This window comes from Equus asinus, chromosome 19 (assembly GCF_041296235.1).
Source record: "Equus asinus isolate D_3611 breed Donkey chromosome 19, EquAss-T2T_v2, whole genome shotgun sequence".
Lineage (NCBI taxonomy): Eukaryota > Metazoa > Chordata > Mammalia > Perissodactyla > Equidae > Equus > Equus asinus.
In genome coordinates, this window is record NC_091808.1 from 7,913,645 (window position 1) to 7,928,358 (window position 14,714).

Here is a 14,714-nt window from a genome sequence, read left to right on the forward strand (position 1 = left end):
AGGAAAATTTTGCTGCTTAAAAAGTGCGTGCAGCAGCTCCTGCAATCTCAGAGGGTGACAATTCAGCTTAGAGGGGTAGGGAGCAGCTTTGTAGGAAACTTGTTAATTAATCTGCCTTCTTGGTTAGGGCGCTGGATGAGGAGTAGCTGAAATGAAATAGAGGTGAATTCCTTAGGCGGTAAAGAGGTGGGAATTTCTAGGTCTCCCTCTCACTGTAGGAACGGGAATGGGGTGTTTGGGAGGCCTAGGGCCCCAAGAGATAGTGGTGGACCAGAGCCCAGGGAGAAAGGTGGTCAGGGACCCTGAGGGGTGGGCACAGGGCTGAGCAGTTGAAAAGACGATGAAAATTCTTAAATGGCACTGTGCTTCCAGCTCCAGGCATCGCAGTGGGCCCTGTGGTTCATGAACTCACAGTCAAAGCCCGGTTGGTGCTCAAACGGCCTCCTGGAGCTTCGGGGAGAGGAACAAGGGGCACCGTGCTTGCTCAGGCGACTGGAACTCAGAGCAAAAGTGATGGGGAGTGCAAGGTGCACCCCCCACTGCTGCCTCTGGGACCCCTCAGGACTGGCGAGGAGGGCCTGGATGTCCATTCTAGGTGGGCATGGGAGCGCACGCTCTTTGCTCTTGCTGTGGCTGGGTAGCTGCAGGCACCTGGCAGCCCAGCATGGCAGCCACAGGCTTCCCCAGGTGCCACGGTCTCAATGCCCTGGGATGATGGATGTAGGGGGGTCGGCCTAAAGGATGTTTGGGTGTCTCCAGCTGTCCCTCCGCCCTGGCCCTTGGCCTATTGAGTCAGAAGGCTAGTGCCTGGGGCTCAAGTCGGGTTCGGTGGGGGGACTGGGAAGTGAGCCTGCAGGGCGAGGGGATCCCATCTGAGTGGGGTGAGGGGCTGCGGTTGCAGTGGGTTTTCAGCCCGGCCCCTGCCAGTCTCCACGTGCCATCGTTGAAGGGCAGAGAATGGTTTGCTCCGTGGCTGTCAGGGACACCACTCCCTCAAGCTCTGCCTGGTGTCCAGGCCTGGTGTCTGTGAACCAGAGCAGAGGCCAAGTACCCCGAGTGGTGGGAACAGGAGCCCAGGCCACAGCACCCTGGAAGTGGGGCCAAGCAGAGCTCACACTGGCCTTCTGGGCTGGGGGCTGCTGCTTGACCCATGGGCAATGCAAGCTGCCCCTGAAAGCAGGGAGCTGGGGGCCCACCACCTGGGGGTTGGTTATATCTGTTTCATTTCTGCAGTTTAGCAATGAACACTTGTAAAAGCCAGGAGGAACTTGTGGCTGCAGGACAGCAGGCGGTGGGGGGTGGAGGCGCAATGCTGGTGGAAGTTGGATGGCTAGAGAGTGCCTGGGGTCCCACAAGGATGTGTGGTGCTCTTCCTGGTCCGCGTCCAGTGTCAATCGGTTCTCCGGAGTCCTTCCTGGACAGGGCAATGCTTGCCCATCGCCACCATGAGCCTTGACATCCTCCGCTGGTGGCTGCTCCTCAGTCCCAACAGCCTGGAAACATGCCTGTGGCTGAACGTCAGGAAAAAATGCCACACAGACGGGAGCTGAGAGAAAGGCACAATTTATTGGTCACACAGACTGACACACACGGGCTGTGGGGTGCGTACCCATCCTCCTTCACTCACGCACTCTTCTCGATCTGGTTTCCTACATTAATTCTGTTATGTCAAAAAGCAACACAAGAAAAGACATCACCAATCTATTCTCCTAGTAACCAAGGAAGCAGGGCCGAAAGCCATGGAGTCTGGAAAGGAAAGCCTGCCCTGCTATGAGAGCTGGGAACTGAGATGCCAGCCGTGCCTGGCAGCCAGGCGGGAGAGCTTGGCTTTCAGGAGCAACAGCAAAGACTCTTCTATTAGCTTGATAAGTGTTGGGGGCTCGGCTCGACCCAGAGCCTGGTGGTGGCTGCCCATCTGGAGGAGGGCATGGGGGACCTGGCACGGGCCTGGGCATTTCTAGCCCGGGCTGAAGCTGGATCTTTCCCCCTGATTTTCCCTCTCCTTCCAACTAAAGGACTGAGAGGACCCAGAGAGGTTGCTGCTCTCCGCACCGGCTCTGTGGCATCCCCCCTGCTTTAGCTGAAGCAGCGGGCGTCACTGAAGCTAGACGAGGCCAGGTTCGCAGTACCCTAAATGAGCCACTCGCTCTTCAGCTCCCTACAGCTGGCCCCGTCTCACTCCAGGAGGGCACCGGCCTTCACGTTAATGCTCTGTCCAAACCACTCAGGACATAGCGTCCTGAATGGGGAGGTCTGGGAATGTGGTTTTGGTTGGCTGAAGAAGACTCAACTCAGAATGTTCGGAAAGCACTTAGCGGAGTACCTGGCACGAGGCGAGTGCTCGATACACGTAGCCATTATTATTATTAATATTATTATTATTATTTATATGTCCACCCAGAAATCCGCACTTGAATTCCTTTCTTCAAAATGGTGACCGGAACAAGGCTCTGGGGTCCCAAGTACCAAGATCAAGCTGGGGGCCCAGGTGTGCGGGTCGGCTGCTGTCCAGCGGGTGCGCTTGTCCTTCCAGCCTCGGCACTTGGTGCCAAGTGTCGCAGCAGCGCACTCTGCTGAGCACGCAGAAGCTGGGCGGGAGGAGCTAGCAGGGGGTCCCGGGAGAGGGTCCGAGCGGCTTCGTGCTGCTCCTCTGGCTCCATCTCGCTGGCAGCTCCCCAGGGGCTTCACTGTGGGACAAGAGCAAAAGACTGTCAACGCCTTCATCCCACCGGCCAGATTTAACTACAGGTCCCCGCGTGCCTGCACACTGTGGGCTACGTCGGGCTTCCTTTAACAGAGCGCCGAAAAGAGCCGCCACGCTAAGTACTTCAGATATGTTCTCATATACAAGTACATATGTTGTATATATACACAGTATATAGGAAATGATACATAATGTATATATCCTGTAGATACATTGTATATTTATATATACAAATATATAATGTATATTTACATTATAACATATAGTGATAATATATAGTAAGATTTACTCTTCCCTCTAAACCTATAAGGCTGGCCCATCAATAACTCCCCTTTTACAGATGAGTAAACTGAGGCTCAGGACATAGAGCCAGGAAGTGGGAGAGCTGGGATTCAAACCCAAGACAGCCTGGCTCCAGAGTCTGTTCTTAACCACTACTTGTTTGCTCAGAAAGAAATCTATTTTATAGGAAGAACGGGGACATTGCAGCTGAAGTTTCCAAAATATTGGGAAAATTTGATGATAACAACGAAATATGTGATTTGAGCTCTTTGTATCTATGGAAGCTTATGCTATGGGTGGGCACACGAGGGCTCAGAGTTGATCGAAACCACTCCTTTAGCACTTTCAATGTAGGAGCAAGGACTGTGGGGACACACAGGCCTGGGTTCAGATCCTGACTCCACCCCCTTCCTCAAGGAGCCGCTTCCTGAACCACTGTTTCTCGGAACCCGCTCCTGGGCCAGGTTGGCATATTATGCACACGCACTCACACGCATGAGAACCCATGTGCACTGGAGCACACTCCTGGGCGCGGTGGTTGTATCACATGCACGCACAGACGCATGCACACACACCCACGTGCACCCAAGCACACTCTTAGATGCGGCAATTGTATCACACACATGCACCATGTGCACCCGAGAGCCCTTCTGGGCATGGTGGTGGTATCACACCTGCATGCATGCGCACCACGCCCCTGAGCGCACCTGCATGGCGGCCCTGGCGAGCGGCGGGTCCTCGGGCCGCGGCTTGCCATGGTGGGGGAGCTCGGTGTTGTCGCGGTAGTCGCGGCCCTTGGAGTGCTGCAGGTGCAGGACAGCAGGGCTCTTGACCGGGAGGGGCGGCCGCTGCTGGCTCAGTTCCGACCTGGAAGGCTTGATGGGCCTCTTGGCGGGCACTGGGACTTGGGTGCCGGTGGGAGCCTTGGGCTTCCCCTGGCTCTTGTCCCCGCCCGCCGGGCGGCCGTCTGCGGACGATGAGCAGGTGAAGGAGCGGAGCCGGGGCGTGGGGCTGAGGAAGGGCGCTGGCGGGGGCACGGGCTTGCCTGTCCCCTTGTTGCCTTCGGTCTCCTGGGCTTTGGAGAGCAGGATGCTGGGCGACGAGATTCCTGGGTCCGGGCAGGGCGGGGGCTCCTTCCTTGGCATTTTGGGGGATTCCTGCTCTTTCCTGGGAACCAGCTTAGGGAAGGAACTCACAGACCCATAGAGCGGGTTCTCGAACATCTCGGGCTTGGTGAGCGGTGGGTCCTCCTGAGGCAAAGGTTCCGCCATATTCTTCCCCACGTCGCTGGGCCTGGAGGGGGAAAGAGGAGACATGCAGAAGAAACGCACATGGGGAATGTCTGCTTAACGGGTATAGGGTTTCCTTTGGGGTGACAAAAATGTTTTGGAGCTAGATAGAGGGGGTGGTTGCACAACACTGTGAATGTACTGAATGCCACCCAACTGTTCACTTTAAAATGGTTAATTTTAGGTTCTGTGAATTTCACTTCGATTAAAAAAGTTTTTTTAAATTGGAGAAGGTACTGTGTTACTCAGATGTTGATGATCTCGCAGGTAAGCCCAGTTCTTGCCTCGGAACTTTTCCGCCATAGAAACTGTTCACATCAGAGCATTAGGGAGCAAGGAGGGCTTTACCGAAGGGAAGAGCGGGGTTCCATGGCATCCCAAATATCAAAACCACCCCCTCAATCCTCACCAGAGAAGCCTGTCTTCCAGTCCCTGCCCCTCACTGCTGTTAACAGATCTCCCTTCCTGGCTTCCCCCCAAAATCCCACAGCCTCTCCTCTGCTGCCTCTAGCAAATTCTGTCCCAATGCTCAGGGGAACAGAATCCCTGCAGGTGACCAGATCTCTTCCTCAGTGACCACCTGTGCTACTCGAGGGTCCCAGGTCAAGGAGCTCCATTTAACAGAGGTGTAGGAGGCTCCTATGTGTGAGATGCTGCCCCAGGCACAGTGAGCCACGCAAAATCTGTGCTCAGGAGGCTAACATTTCCCAATTAACCCAGTGTTCTTCCCAACGGAGTAAAGTCCTCTCCCTAGAGAGCCCCTGGGGGGGACGGTTTCCTTCACTTCCTCACATAGAGCCGGAGGGAACAAACAGCAGTCATGCTGAAAATACGAGGGAGCCTGGGGAGATGCGATCCATCACCGGGGAAAAGAGCCAGTAGCCAGAAAACAGGCCAGTCTGACTTCTGGGCAGAGAAGGAAGTGCATGCTGTAACCCAAAGTAGGTAAGAGGTGCTTTGTTTGTTTCCTGATTTATTACTGCTCTGACTGGAGGTGATTTCCTTCCGAGCAAATCATGAGGACCAGGTATGGGGACACATTTTGCTTTCTGTCCAATGTCTTTATCTCCCAGGGGAGCATTCTGGGTTCTGGTTTCTGCAGAAAAGGAAGCTGTCATGAAGAAAATGCTGGTCCCTTGGAACCCACTGAACTGTTCAGGCCGTGACACCTCTTACTGATGGAATGTGTGCTGAAATGCTGCTCAGAAGTTGCTGAATGGCCAAGGCTAATAGACTCTCTGGGAAGAAGGTGTGGGCTCAGGGCACGGGGTGAGACGGCATCCTTGCACAGGAGCCAATGAGACAAGATGACGTGGGGTGTCAGGGAGGGTAGCCTTAGGGATGTGCCAAAGGGGGCTTGCCTGTAGACTCGGGTTTTGCTCATTACTCTTTGGAAAGACGTGGAAGCAGCTTCATAAGCAGAAACGTCAGGGCCTCGATCCAAGATTTTGGAAAGCCCCCCCGCCCCCCGCACCTCAGGCCATCCTCTGCACCCCCGTCTGGATCCTCAGAGACCTCTGCTATGAGTTAGCCCAGGGAGGAAGGTGAAGGAGGTACCAGTGGCACTGACTAGAAGTTTCTGATGAAGAGGCAAGGAGAAAAGAAAAATGCACGGCTGGACACCCGCAGCCCACTCTCAATGACTGAGATAGGAGGAGGGGCCTTGCCTCAGAGAATTCCGTGCAGGGCCGGGAAGAGAACCCTGGAGGCGAGTCAAGTCTTCCCTCCAGGAGGGGGCTTCTCAGAGAGGGGAAGGCCCGACGGGGGCAGGGGAAACCGGGGAGAAGCACAAAGATTCCTTTATAAGTCGTTTCCTTGACCAATGCTAACAAGGAACTGACTGCCATATAGGCCCCGGGGGTAGAATAAAGGAGCCAATATCCAGGGCACTGAGTTCATTCCTGTGGCCAAATGAGTCCCCTTTCCAGATTCTGGAGCGTGTTCTTTCCTAAAGTGAAGCATGAGCAGAGTCTGAGAAGGGCCTCTTTCTAATCACAGGACTGCAGTCCAGGCCGACCAATCCAAGGCTTTTTTGGGACATGGCATTTCTAGTGCTGAAATGGGGACAGTCTGGCAAACCGGGATGGCTGGTCACCCTACTTGGGTCTGCGGCAATGGAGGGAGGACACAGAGGGTGCTCCAACACCCCCTTTTCCACAGCCTTCGCTCAGGCTGAGCCAGGGGCCGGGAGCAGTAAAGAGGGCTGCAGGCAGGTGTGGAAGCTGCCGGATTCTGGTATCTAATCACCTCCTTGGTGAGAAGGGAGCTTAGCACCTGACTCCGGGGCCGCTTGCCTACTTCTGCTCCCATCCTGAAGTTGTCACCTGTGAAACTGGGGGCACACATTCCCCGCCCAGTTCTAAGCTGTGTGCTGTGTTCCAGCTGTTAAGCACAAAGATACATTGACTTTGGGAACTCAAAAACATTCCACTTAATAAGCTCCATGTTCTTTGCGGTTGTTTGCAGCTCCATTTCTTGGGGGTCACCAGAGATGACCTTCACCAGAGAGGCACATGACCACCCACCATACGGTGGCTTCTGTCCTCATTTTTCCAGGGGAAGAAACTGAGGCTGTTTCTCCTTCCCCCATATTTCCTACAGAATGACCAGAATCCCAGAATATTATCAACAAATTCTGAAAACTAGAGGTACAGAGAGACGGCTGAACTCGGGGGCAGGCCTGTATATTTATCCTGTTCTCTCACGTCCTCTTCTCTTCCTCCAGCCCTTCCTTTCTTCCACTCATCTCTCCATTTTTTTTTTTTTTTTTTTAGAGAAAAAGCTTAAGAAATAAAATTGTAAACCGCCCCTCCATCCAGAGGACTGACAAGTGGCTGTGGCTTTGCCTGGCCAGGTCTCCTCCTCGGCTCCCATCCTCCTAGCACCTGCTGCCTGGACCAGTTCTAGACTCAGGTCAGCTTTCTCTAACTCCTGGTCTTTCTGGAAGTTTCAGAGCCAACCCCCTCCCTCTGCAGGCTAGCTGCTCTCCCTGCCTTTGGCGTTCCCACCCCCAGCTGCTGCTTTTTCTAATCATCCTCAACAGGACAGACGGAAAGTTGCACACGGGAACAGGTCCCCTCGTGGATGAGGAGAGAGAGGACCCTGGAGCTGGGGAGGCACAGCTACATGGAAATTCCCACCTCTGTTCCTTGCAGCCTCCATGGAGTAGGTAGTGCCTAAGGGTTCACTGGTTATAGAAATGCATTTTCCAATAAATGTAGTTTTTACAGGAGTGTGTTTTTCTTTGTCAGTATGTTTAAAATTGTGTATCCTATTTTAAAAAAATCTTTCAAGTTTACACCAATAGGGTAGGAACTGGAGATTTCCACACGCAGTTCTCGAGTGCTACCGTGTTCCAGACCATGAGGATGAACCAGTGAGCAGAGTGGACACACAAACCTGCCTTCACGCAACTTCCACTCCAGGGCCGGGTTTCCTGGTGGTGAAAACCAGGGCAGGGAGAGTCTTGGTGAAGAGGAAGCTCACCTTGACTCCTGCGTCCTGGGGCCGGGGATTCGGCTTGTTGTCGAGGAGGAAAACTTCTTCGGTGATATGGGCGGCTGGGAGGGCGGTGTTGGTGGGCTCTCGCCCCTGCCAGGCCCCAGGGAGGAGTCCTTGAGCGGCTGGTCATAGCTCCACGCTGTGGGCTGCTGGTCGGGGGACAGGGTCTGCTTCATGTGCCCGAAGGGCGCCGCCCCTATGTAGCCGGGGTTGATAATTTCAGTGATGCTGGAGCCACCACACGGAGGGATCCTGTGGGGAGACACACAAAGTTGCACCTCAGGGCTCTCTTCCCTCCTCCGGGTCAGCACCAGCCTGAGGACAGTGTCCCCTGATGTCCCTCGGGGCCCCTGAGGTTCTCCTCAGCTACTTCACTTTTTGGTCAGGAGTCATTCATTCATTCATTCATTCATACAACAAAATAGTTACTGACTGCCTTGTAAGCACCAGGCCCTGGGGCAGGAGGAGGGAATGTGGTCATGAGCGAGGCAGCCATGGTCTCTGTTCTCAGGGAACCCACATCTGATGGGAAACATGAACAAAACAAGCTCAGTGACTGAGAGACACGGTATTTTGACAGTGCTGAAGTCTGACTGAGAGTAACCCAAGAGGCAGAGAAAGACCAGTTGAGGGTTGGGACCAACTGGGAGGGGGTGGCCAGAGAATGCCTAGCTGAGGAGACAAATAAGAGGGAAGGGAGGGGAGACAGTGGTCAGAGGAAGTGCAAAGGCCCTGAGGCGGGAGGGGCCTGACCTGTTCCAGGAACCATCTGAAGGCCTGTGAGCAAGCAGGGAGAAGGAAGGAGAGGCTGGCGAGGCTGGTGGGGCTGAGTGAGTGTGAGGGGAGGACAGGGTGGCACGGAGGTAGATGAAGAGCTCCATCTGGGACAGGTCAGCTTGCAGGTTTGTGTGTGAGGCATCAGAATGGAGACGGCCACGCGGTTGGAGTCACAGAGGTCAAGGCTGGAGCCTTGAAGGTGGGGGAGTCAGCTTAAGGCTGTCGAGGGGATGGCCCAGCCCTGGATGAGGTCACCCTAGGAGACACACACATTGGGCTACCTCTCAGAGATGGAAGGTTATCCTTTGTAAGGCAGTGCTCACATGAGTACTAACTAGTAGAGTTCTGAGTCTGTAGGTTATAATGCTCCCCAGTTCCCATCTGCTCAACCAGCCTGGTTCGGCACATCTCACCACCATCCGTAGATGCCTCCTTAAGAAATGTGATAATTCTAATATCAGTCAAATGGAAAACCATTTGTTGACCTACACTGATCCTGATTCTGGAGGCAAGCAGACATTTGAGAACTAGGAAGCCTTCACTGATGGGATAATAGTGGGAGAAAAAGATTGAAAGGGAATACCTTAGTGCCCAGGCTACAGCTGTCAGAAGCTGGAAGTGGACTGGGGAAGGGGCTGGAGAGCGGAGTTCCGGGGTCCTCAGGGGGTGGGGTGGGTGTGAGGGCGAGGGCTGGATGGCCAGGGAGCATGGGGCCGAAAGGAGAGGAGGAGTAAGCTGGGCTCTGCGGTGGCTTCTGGAACTCTGCTCTGGCTAACGGGCACAGCTTTGCCCCCTCGGCAGGGAGGCTGGCACAGAGACCGTGACAACCCTCCCTGGCTTGATTCTGGAACTTGAGACCACATCAGCAAGCTGAGGTGACCCTGCTCTTTGGGGACTGCTATCCCGTAGTAAGATGGACTTTAATGTCTGGATTCTTCCTAGTCCAGTCTCTGCCAAGAGCAACCTACATGCATTCTCCCCTAATGATTCTTCCCCGTAGTAAGAGGATGGGGTTTGTTGGCTACAGAGCCACGACTGCTGATGTCCCCTGTCCAGGGGAGACACGGCACCCATTCCATGCACTCATCTCTGCAGATGCTTCCTCCTGGACTGGGCATCTTTCCACTAGGCTGTGAGTTCCTGAGTCCAGGACTGCACCTAACTTGCCTTGGTTTCTCTGGAACCTGACACATAGTTGGTGCTCAACCAGTGTTTATTGCATGGAACTGAAGAGTCCAACACAGAAGGTTCTCCCAGGCCCCGTCATGGTCACGCCAACATCCCCAGAGCCGTGGGTTTGTCGTCAGAAGCCTCAGAGCTGGACAGCTCCTCTCCTGGCCAGAGCCTCCTCTCTCGTTCTGGGTTCCTTTCTGTCTCCACTTACCTTCTCCTGGGTCCCAGGTCTGCAAAGCCAGGCTAGTGTGTAGTGATGCCCTGCAATCCCCATGCTCTACCTGTTGGCAGGTCCCCCACTCCCCATACCTGTTGGTGGGTTCCCACTGCTTCATGGGGTCGTGGCTGGTGAGGCTCTTCAGGGACTTGGGTCCACTGGACAACTCATCTCGCTCAGTCTTCACAAAGTCTGCAAGGAAAGGGCCAGGAAAGATCATATGAGGGCCCAGAGCCCAGAGTTTGGCCAGGATGGAAGAGAGATTTCCATTGGCCAAAGCTGGACAGTGACTAACGGCTGCCTGGGGAGGCAGGCTAAGCAAGATGTTGAGGCCTCATGAGTTCAGTGATTGATTGGTCATGCCTGCCATGGCTCCAGAGGGAGGGGTGTTGGCCCGTGTGACGCAGAATTGTCGTATCCTGGGACATTTCTAACTTGTTGGTGTCAGCAAGGCATAAAACAGGCAAATATTTCTTGGCAGACCTGAATAAAATTTAACAAGCGTGCTCCACAAGAGCATTTGGACCCAAAGCCAACAGAGGGGCCGAGTGCCCCTCACCCCAACCCACAGTCCTGCTAGAGAAAGGAGCTCCCACAGGGCAGAAGGGGGAGCCACACCCATGGGAGGCAGCACCCGTGACGGCCCAGAGCCTGCACAAGAGCCGAGGAGGCCAGACGGTCCATATGCAGGGAGTCCTACTGTCTCGCTGTTCACATGAGAGGCAGGAAGGACCCCATCACGTGTATGAATTCCAGCTTAGCAGTGGATGAACTTGCATTCTCACCTTGGGCTAACTGCTTACTGGGTACTTGATCTTCAGCCAACCCCTTAATCTCTCTGTGCCTCAGTTTCCCCATCTACCAAACAAGGATGATACTTGGCTGTCAGGGCTATTGTGAGAGATCAATGAGAGGACATTTCATACATTGTCCAACTGTATAAAGTTAAAGCCCAACTCATTTTAGGCATTGTTCCTGGACTGCTTTTGAGCAGGAATTAAAGCGAAGAGGAAAAGGAAAAAGAAAATCACCTGTTGCCTGTGTGAAAAGGAGGAAATGCCTGATCAATAAATTTTGAGCAGTTCTGTACTTCTCAAATCTTTCCTTATTTCAAGCAGAGCGGTTTTAACGTGATGGATACTATTGAGAAGGACACATGTTAATTGCCAACTTTCAAAATTTTATGCAGGATTCACAGAACATGACAAATTCCACTCTGGACACTTCCTTGAGTTCTCTCTCTGTTAGTGGGGTCTCTGGGGCACATTTCAATATTCTCACGCAACGGAGTAGGGACAATTCTTATATCGAAGAGATGCAGCATCTGAAACTGTCTGATGGGAACCAGCAGGGTCTCCTTTGGGGACAGAGAGGGGATGACTCCCTGAGCTTGGCATTTCACATGGGGTTAGGAACGCCTGTGATGAGCATTTGTTCCCAGGTGTTGCTGCTTTGGTGTCATTTCTGAAGGCCACGATAAATGCATCCTCCCAACAGCCAGCCAAAGTAAGCAAGTGGTGTTTAGCAGGCCAGAAAGATTTGAGTGCAAGTTAAAAGAGGTGTTGGGGACCCTCCCAGGGAAGATAGGGCGACAGGTGCTGCTATTTTGGAGGGTGGCTGGGGCTAGAGGAGGGAAAAGCCAAAGAAATGTGCTAAGGATGAGAACAGAGCTTCTAGATGCATATGGAGTGTGTGAAAGCAATCTGGAATGTCCAGAAGCCCTGGGTGGGTACCACGAGGGCAGGGTGCAGGGTACGTATATATATATATGAGTGTGCACCATCCAGCCACGAGGAAGAACAGGGATCACATGGGAAATTTAAATTTCACCTGCAGCCATAGCTTCAGAAAGAGTTTCAGGGTTAGGGTTATTACACAATCTTGGTCCTTCTGGTGGAGGTGCTAATAAGGAGAGATAAGGCCTGAAAGACTGATGTAAGGTGAGAGCAGAGACCAGGAAAATTCACAAGCTTCACATCCTTAAAGACCTAAGTTAACTGGGGTCGGGGAAGGGTGATTTGTGACTGTGGGGCATTTTGGTTCTGAAGGGAATTTTTTTTTTTGTGGCAAGGAGGATTGGCCCTGAGCTAACATCTATTGCCAATCCTCCTCTTTTTGCTTGAGGAAGATTGTCCCTGAGCTAATATCTGTGCCCATCTTCTTCTATTTTGTATGTGGGATGCTGCCACAGCGTGGCTGGATGAGCAGTGTGTAGGTCCATGCCCAGGATCCGAACCCACAAACCCTGGGCGGCTGAAGCGGAGTGCATGAACTTAACCACTTTGCCACCGGGCCAGCCCCAGTAAGGAAATTCATGAGACAGTGAAGGGTTGGGCCAGACTGTCTCTTGGGATCCCTTCTGATACTGGGTTTCTGTTCTGAGGCCATGGCAGAGAGACTATTCCGCGGCTTTGCCAAGAGGAACTTCACTCCTGTCCCTAACCCAGCATCGCGGATGGGGAGCAGGGCGGGGGTGGTGCCCACTTACCATAGAGCTTCTCCCTCATCTTGCCTTGTGAGGTCTGCAGCTTAATCTGGCCCCGGAAGTGACCCATCATCTCTCCGTGGTGGGTGAGAGGCGTGTGGATGGGCAGCAGCGTCTCCGTGGCCTCTAATCGGAGAGCAATGCAGCCCTCGCCTGGGGAGGTGGGGGGACACAGTCACGTCAAGACCCGGCCATTTCACAGGAGAAACTGCACATTCGGCTGGAAATTTAGCCCCACCACCCAAAGACGATCCTTCGAAACAACGGCCAAGGCAGGGATTATCAAATAAACCTTTTAGATTTTCTCAACAATTTGGCGAAAACATCTCAAACCTTGCAGCAAAAACCAGCTCCACGTGGGTTAGTCAATATAAAAAGAATTAAATCGTACAAAATCCAGCAGAAAAACGGAATGAAATATTAATCTGACTGCTGGAGGGAATAATAGCTTTCCAAGGTCTGAGCAATGTAAGAAAGGACAAAACAAGACTGACAGATAAGAGGATGTAAAAGTTTAAAACTTCTGCCCAGAGGAAAAAGCGAAAATGGAAAGGGGATTGGAGAGAGAACATTCCCTGCAGTGGGGGGATAGTCCTCAAACTCTTCAAAATCAAATCCCCTGCAGATAAATGGGCAGAGAACCCAAACAGACGTTGGGCACAAAAGAACTGTAGCTGGTTCATTTCAATAAATGGAAACTAGTGCAGCTTCCCAGCCATCAAAGATGCAAATTAAGGCAGCGCTCGGCAACTCTCTCACAGACGTGAAACTGGCACGAAATAGGAGAAAAAGAACACCCAGTGCCAGTAAGGACCTGGGAAACCTGTACACTTGGACAGGGTGGCATCAACCTGGCGACACAGACCCTTGACAGTGATCAGTTTGATAACAAGTGCCAAGAATCCCGAATATATTTATACGCTTAGATCCAGCAAACATGGCGACTTTTCCTAAAGAGATGATCCAAAAGAAAAAAAAATGTGGCTGAAGGAAAATAAAAGATGTTCACAAAAGAGATCAATCTCAGCGTTATTGATAACATTAACAGAAATAACTGGCAGAGCCTCCATAATAGTAATAAGGAATATTTTTGAAAATGAGGATACGGGAAATCCGTGGAATATTATGAAGCCATAAAAAGCAACAACCATGAAGTCTGTGTAGGAGGATCATGGAAAATGTGCATTATCTAATAATAAGTGAGGAGAGCAGAATATAACATGGTATCTTTGTGATGATTATAAATATAGAAATCTATGTATGTCTATGATGAGGATGGAAATTGGAAACCAAAATAAAAATGACTCTGGAGTGGGAATGAGACTGTCAGTTGACTTTTATTCTTTGTTATTACTATCACATGCTGTTTGTGAGCATGAATATCAAGAGGAAGAAATAAAGGAGGAATACGGTATTTGAAGAAGAAAGTGGAATCATTAAGACCTGTGTTCCTGTGTCCTGCCACTGAACCATCAAACATTCTGGCACCAACATGGATCCTTTCTCTCTGTCCCGTCACGAGGGACAGGAGATCCCGATCCAGGGCCAGCACACCGCTCTGGCTCTGCCTGCCCCCGCCCTGGCTCAGGGACCCTCTTTCCAGTGCTGCACTGGGAGTGGGTTGAAGAACATCGTTCTGGAGCTGGGCTGCCTGGGTTCAAGTCCAAGGTCACACAGTAGCTTGTCAAGTCACTCAGTGGCTGTGTGACCCTGGGCAAGTCCCCTTAAGTCCTCACCTCTGCAATGAACGTACGTACACCCCAGGGATTTTGGTGGAGTCTGCACAGTGTGGACCCACGCACATGGCGACCCTTGACGTCTACAGCCTCTTTCTGTGTGCTGGTTTCCACCAATCGGCATTAAGCACCACCTTCAAATCCCTCCCAGGAAAACGAACACCCTCCCTGGAGCCAGGTTCGCACGCTCATCTGCCTCACGGCCTCTGCCTCCTCACCCCCATTCACTCCCTACCTGCCTGTGAACACTGCTCTCACCAAGTCCACACGTGGTCCCTGAGCCACTGGGTCTAAAGGACACTATTCGGTCTTTATTTTGTTGTCTCTCTCGGCCACGTTTGCTATCATAACCATGCCCTCTTCTCGAACCAACTCTGACAACGTCCCCAGCACCACAGCCCTTTGCTCTCCTCCCACTTCTCCGGCCGCGCCTTCTTAATCTCCTTTGCCTGCTCCACCACAGCTGACCGGGTTCAGGAAACGGAAACATTAACCCTGCTACAGAAACCAAGAGCGTGGGGCCATCCTCGACTCCCCTTGTTCCACAGTT

The 14,714-nt window shown here is 52.6% G+C and overlaps 1 protein-coding gene across 1 annotated transcript in view; it reads right to left on the reverse strand.

Moving 5' to 3' along the window:
• Window positions 1-1,547: 1,547 nt before the first annotated feature.
• INPP5D (inositol polyphosphate-5-phosphatase D) overlaps window positions 1,548-14,714 on the reverse strand; it is a 122,009-nt gene continuing 108,842 nt past the window's right edge. The window contains exons 23-27 of the mRNA XM_014862545.3: window positions 12,432-12,581; window positions 10,036-10,135; window positions 7,762-8,028; window positions 3,694-4,279; window positions 1,548-2,687 (exon numbers count right to left, since the gene is read on the reverse strand). Coding sequence (XP_014718031.3) covers window positions 2,685-2,687; window positions 3,694-4,279; window positions 7,762-8,028; window positions 10,036-10,135; window positions 12,432-12,581 — 1,106 coding nt within the window. The 3' untranslated portion in view covers window positions 1,548-2,684. The remainder of the gene's footprint in view (window positions 2,688-3,693; window positions 4,280-7,761; window positions 8,029-10,035; window positions 10,136-12,431; window positions 12,582-14,714) is intronic.